A 6,251-nucleotide genomic window follows, 5' to 3' on the forward strand; every position below is an offset into this window, starting at 1 on the left:
GCCCTGTGACTTGGGGAGCGCGGGTGGGCGTCCTGGTCTGCGGCATAAAGCGAGGGACACCGGGCGCGTGGTGGGGAGGCGCAGGGATGGGGCCGGGTGGGCTGTGCAGAGGCTGGGAGTCCTGCCTCCCCTCATGCTGTGTGCGGGGAGGGGCGATGGGGGAGCACCGTGCCCTGCCCCCCTTGTCCATCTGTCTGCAAGAACCACTGAACCTGGACCTACACTCGGGGCCAGGCCCTAGCATGGTGGTGTGCGTGTGTTCCCTCTTTTAATCCTCAGACCCGTCCCAGGAGAGAAGGCCTGTGGTATTCCCGTCCTCCGGGTGGAAACTGGGCTTTAGGGGGTCGGGCAGTGCGACCCCCAGCACACATTTCCCTGCCCGTCTGCCTTGAGCCATGGGGGGCCCGCTCCCCATCCCGCGGTGGAGGGGAGACACAGGAGGGGTTCTGGGAGTGGTGGGTGGTCTTAGCAGGTCCTGCGTCTGGAGAAGCGGGGGTGTCATCTTGCCGGTTGCCGGAGGGCCCCTCCGTCAGAGCCTTGCTGTGATATCTGAGGGGCCTCTATGCCGGGGTGCTCTTGAGTTGTGTGGTCTGTGTGTGTGTGTCTGGGCTTTGTGTTGCTAAACACAAAGTCTCTCTTTGCTGACTTGGGGACTGGGGTGAACTCTGCCCTCTCGAGGAAGGTGCTGGGCCAGCGCTGCTGTAAACAGCGCAGGAGGTGGCCCCACGCCTCTCTCCCGGGACGAAGGCTCCTCTCCTTGGCGCCCATCCCTCCCTGCCTGTTTCCCAGGCTGGCATCTTCACCCCTGACCTCCTGCTGGAAAGGGCGAGGCCAGGCTGGGCAGGTGGGGAGTGGCTGGGTTGCTGCTGTGCTGGAATCTGAGGGGTCGGCTCTGCAATGACTGGGGACTCCTTCCATCTTCTCACTCCTCAGGGTGCACTGCTGGGTGGTGCAGGGAAGGTTAAAACGGTAGCACACCGCCCCGCTGCCTCTAGCCACCCCCACTGCATCCCCGGACTGAGGGTAGGAGCGTGGAGGGGAAGGGGAGATGGGGAAGTCCCAGGACTTTGCTGAGACCCTTCTTGGAGTTCAGGTTTTGTAAGGTGCAGCAAACACGTTCTTTTTTTATCTTGCAGAGCTCATATTTAGTCCCTGTATGATTCTCCCAACACTCTCCTTCTTCTTTTGACTGTACTTAGGGAAAGTAACCTCATTTCAATATTCACAATAAAACAATTGAAAAGAGAGTATCAAATGCAAAAAGAGAAGACGTTACATTCCCAACACAGAGCACTTTCTTTTCTTTGGTGGGGAATGGCCCACACTTCTGCTATAGGAGCTTCCCTGCCTTCACTTCTCAAAAATGCACAGCTGGCTTCGTCTATGCCGGGTTCTTATCCGTGGACAGTTTCACTCCACCTGTGCAACAACCCTGCCTGTGAAGTAGCTGCACGGAGGGGAAAACGGAAGTTCAGGGAGATGAAGCGACTTATCCACGGCTTCCCAGCCACCCAGTAATGTCCAGGGCATTTTTGGCTTCTAATGAGGAGGTATTCAGAGTCGATCAGTCTGATTCTCTTGAACAGGAAGGAGTTGAGCAAAGCCTCAGGGGCAGCCAGGTGGCCAGACTGGGGTAGAGGTGCTACTCTGTTATCCAGGCGAATGACCTTCCTTATCCAGGCTATAGAAAATGGGGCTGCACTGGGCACCCCCGCCCACCCCAGGTCCCCTCTTGGCTTAGGAGTCATCTTTCCCTGTCCACCTCATGCCTGCCTTCTGCTTGGGCCCGCCCTCCTGGGATGGCAGGAGACTGAGGGCTGGAGTGGGGTGGAGGCCGGTGGGACCTGCGGGGCTGTGGAGAAGGAGATGGTGCATTAGGAGCAAGAGGGACCAGGGTGAGGCTGGGGCTAGGGGAGCTGGTGTGGGGCCCGATAGTTATGCCTGTCCCTGGGTAGCTGGAATGATCTGGAAAAAGATGCCCGCCCTCTGCCTCTGGGAAGCCCCTCGGGGGTGACACCCCCATCTTTTGCTAGGCCACCTTTGCTGTCTACCCCTGAGAAGAGAGTGGAGGTAGGGGGAAGGGTGTGCTCTCTCTCAAGGAGTAGGAGAGTTATAGCCAATGTTTGTGTTGTCCCAGCTCTGTTTACCAAGCCTTGTCATGTTTACAAACTGCTTTTTGATTCATTTTCTCATTTAACTTCTCTGCAGAAGGGAAGAGCTGTTATTGTTTTATTACTCCCTCCTTATAGCTAAGTTCAGGCCAGTGAATATTCACTGAGGGCCTACTAAGTCACAGGCACTGCTGGCCACAGAGATGAGCCTGATTTGGCCTCTACCCTGGAGGCCCAGGATGTGCTCAGGGTCACAGAGTGAGCGGCCCAGCTGGGTTCTGGTCTGGTGACCCTGAACCCAGGCCTCCTGATGTACCAGGGGTGTGGTTGGTGGGTCTCGGGGAGCTGAGCTTTGGGAATGCAGGCAGTGTTCACGGAAACCAAAGGAAGTATTGGCTTTCATGCTGGTATAGAGCAAGAGAAGCAGCTGGGCCTGAAAGCTGGCGGGGAGGAGAGAACCCACTTGAGGACACCCCCAGAACTGGGACCGAACCCTGACCTTTGAAGTCTATTTGGAGGGACAGGTGGGAGGGACCGTGACCAGCCTCTCAGCAGTGAGATGGACACCGCGACTTCAACTGGTCCCTTTTGGTTTGGAGACTCTTGATTGGACTTCATCCACCCATCTGCCCATCATCCATCCATCTATCCATCCATCCATCCACCCATCCATCATCCATCCATCATCCATCCATCCGCCCCATCATCCATCCATCCATCCATCCATCCGCCCATCATCCATCCATCCATCCATCCATCCACCCATCCATCATCCATCCATCATCCATCCATCCATCCATCCATCATCCATCCGTCCATCATCCATCCATCCATCCATCCATATATCCATCCCCCAGTGTCCACTGTGTGCCTTGCCCTAATTGTGGCTCCTAAGGGGCAGGTGTGCTGGAAACAAAGAGTTCCCCTGTAGGGAACAGGACCTCCCCCTCCCCCAAGAAAATCAGTGGGGGCTGAAGGTGGGGACTGAGGAGTGGGGAGCTGGTGAGATGGGGGAGTAGGAGAGGAGGACGGGTCCTGGTGGAGGGGAGGGTGGTGGCGGTAAGGGAGGTGCTAGGAAGGCCTTCTGGGCTTTCTGTCAGGTTGGTGTGTGCATGCGGATTAGCACACAAGCTTCCAGCTCGCTGGGAGTGGGTCTCAGGGCACCAAGTTTACCACCTGTTGCCAACACTTAAAAAGTCTTCATCAGACTCAAATGAGCCACAAACAAATTCACTAGTGGGGTGGGGCTGCTACTCTCTCTGCTCCTGCCCAGCCCAGCAACTCGGCCCTGCCCAGCACCTGTAATGTTTTTCAGTGGCACCGGTGGAATTGGTGTGTATTTACGTTTGTGTGGGGAGTGGGGTAATCTGTGTGTGCAATTAGGCCGAGTGGAAGAAACGCGGACTCTAAAGGCACACAGACATGAGTTCAAATCCTGCTCCCTACAGGCTTCCTCATCTTGGGAGAATAACCCCGGTCAGCCTCAGTTTCCCTCTGTGCAAAATAGAGGTCTCAGTCCCAGCCTCTGCAGGATGTTATGAAGCTTCCCCCGGAGTGCCTGCTAAGCACACAGTAGGCCCTCAGTTAATGCAGCTGCCCGCACTGTTCCATTGTTGTTGTTTTCCTATTGCCTGGCTGCCACAGCTGGTGTCCTTTGGAAGCCGCAGCGCCGCGCGGGGCTGCAGTGGGTGGAGACAGCCCCTGCCCAGCGCTGGTCCCGTTCCCGGCTTGGGCCAGGGCCTGGGGTCTGGGCCTGGAGACAGCTGTGACTACAAAGCAGCTGAAGCTGCGGAGGCTGGGGGAGGTCCTGGCAGCGGGCGTTATTTTGGGCCTGGCCTGCTACTCCGCTCCTGTTTCTTTTGGGAGCTTGGGGGGAGGGACCCTGGGTTCTATTTCTGGGCTCCCCCCTTCCTCTCTGTTTGCTTCCTTCTCTCTCTGCCCAGAGGGGTGGGAACAGAGAGCACTGTGGAGGTTACTAGGAGGCCCAGGAAGCAATGGGGGGCAGGGCTTGCCCCACCAGCCTTTCCCCAGCTTTCTGGAGGCCGGGGGTATTATTACCTGCCCCTCTCAGGATTTGACCTCCAGCTCCGAGTTGATGGGCGAGCAGGAGCCCCGGTGTCAGACCTCGAGGTCAGCCACTGTGCTGTTCCCCTGAATCTGCACGTAGACTGTAGGAAGTGGAGTGGGGACCAGCCGGAATCCCGGGCAGCTCGGGCACCTGTGGGCCTGTGTACCTGGGGGTGCCCTCCACCCACTCCCCCCGGCACACCCTCCTGGGCAAGACGCACCAGGTGATTCATCTTCTCACCAGAGCAGAAAAACAAGTTCAACTGGACAGTTTAATCTCCCCCCTGCTGGCAGGCATGGTGCCAGCTGCTGCCCCCAGCGCCCCCTCAACAGGGGTAGTGTGCCCGTCCTGTGTTTCTGGGCTTCATGGGCATTTCTGGTTTCAGGGACACCCAGCTGGGGTCCAGGTAGGCCTGGGGGCAGTTCATCATGATAGTTGGCTGATAGTTGGCACTGGGCAGGTACACAGGGCTGACGTAGTGCTCTTGTGGCAGGAGTTTCGTGGCATAGATTGTGCCAGCTGCTTCTGGAGTCTTGCCCTGAGGAGGTGGCGAGGGTGAGGTACCAGAGGAGGAGCCTTCGGAGTAGGCATCATTCTGGCCCAGGATCCGCAGCCTGGGTCTGGGTGCCCATAGATGGGGTCTGACGCGCCTCATCTCTGCCTGGGGGAATTCTAGAGGTCCCTGCAGTGGCCAGGCCGCTGGTGGTCTCCATGCCCCCACGATGACTGCAGCTGACCCTCCTTCCCCACTTTCTGGGTGGCATTGTGGGGGTGGGTATCCCTTGCCAGGAGGCTGGCACGTGGGTGGCATTGGAATGGGCTGGGGAGAGTACCCAGAGTTTGTTTGCTTGGGGGAGAGATAGGGGGTATCCAGAGGGCTCATGATTCATCGGCACCTCCGTTGGGGGATTTTTTACCCCTTGGCCCTGAGTCGTGGCTTCAGGACAAAGAGAGGCTTTCTTTGCAAACAGCCCCCTGGATTGGGAGGGCACGCTCCCTAAGGCTTACACGGCAGGGCCCTCGGACGCCTAGAATGGGCTGAGTCAGACGGAGCCTCTCCCCTGACTTCCCTCCTCTTCCCAAACTTGCAAACTTTCTTTTGCTGTTGCAGCTTCTGCAGGTGCAAGGGACAGGGGGGGAGGGGTCCTTGTCTAAGGGCATGACTCTGGGGAGTGAGTGTGGAGGAGGCAGCCGGGTTGGAGCAGCTCCCTGGACGGTGCCCTCTGACCCGCCTCCTCCCTCCTGCCAGTGTGCACCGGCACAGACATGAAGCTGCGGCTCCCAGCCAGTCCCGAGACCCACCTGGACATGCTCCGCCACCTCTACCAGGGCTGTCAGGTGGTGCAGGGTAATCTGGAGCTCACCCACCTGCCTGGCAATGCCAGCCTCTTCTTCCTACAGGTGAGAGCCAGGGGCACCCCAGCCGGTCCCTGCCGCCAGCTGGGCCTAGATTGCCTCGCTAGCGGTTCCTCATCAGGAAGTCCTTTCTTATGTCTGACCCCTCTCCATTCGAGTGCAAGACCAGCTGATTCCTTCTCTGTAGCGTCGTGGACACCTCTAGGTGGAATGCTAAATTCTTTTAAAAAATATATTTTTATTGATTTCAGAGAGGAAGGGAGAGGGAGAGAGATAGAAACATCAATGATGAGAGCAAATCGTTGATCGGCTGCCTCCTGCACGCCCCACCCTGGGAATCGAGCCTGCAACCCGGGCACGTGCCCTTGACCAGGAATTGAACCGTGACCTCTGGGTTCATAGGTCGACACTCGACCACTGAACCACACTGGCCAGGCCCTTTGCTAAATTCTTGCTCTCTTGCCAGCACGATCACCTCCCCCCGTCCAACTACCCAGCCACTGTCCCTCTCCCACCCGGAGTAGCGGGAAATGTGGGTGTCAGGGCCAGTTCTGCCACTGACAGACCATGCGAATGTGGTCTAGGTTCTTGTCTGCTCTGGGCCTCAGTTTTCTTGTCTGTATATGGGGAGCAATAGGCATGCTCTGACGCCCCCATTTTGTAGATAAAATGGGAAAAGTATGTGAAAGGGTCATGAGCAGGAGAGTGGAAACCAG

General features: G+C 57.6%; 1 protein-coding gene across 1 annotated transcript in view; it reads left to right on the forward strand.

Annotated features, from left to right (window-relative positions):
- Positions 1-5,296: 5,296 nt before the first annotated feature.
- Positions 5,297-6,251, forward strand: part of ERBB2 (erb-b2 receptor tyrosine kinase 2) — a 17,443-nt gene continuing 16,488 nt past the window's right edge. The window contains exon 1 of the mRNA XM_006774302.2: positions 5,297-5,580. Within this exon, the coding sequence (XP_006774365.1) occupies positions 5,446-5,580 (135 nt within the window). The 5' untranslated portion in view covers positions 5,297-5,445. The remainder of the gene's footprint in view (positions 5,581-6,251) is intronic.

Source organism: Myotis davidii, unplaced genomic scaffold (assembly GCF_000327345.1).
Source record: "Myotis davidii unplaced genomic scaffold, ASM32734v1 scaffold327, whole genome shotgun sequence".
Taxonomy (NCBI): domain Eukaryota; kingdom Metazoa; phylum Chordata; class Mammalia; order Chiroptera; family Vespertilionidae; genus Myotis; species Myotis davidii.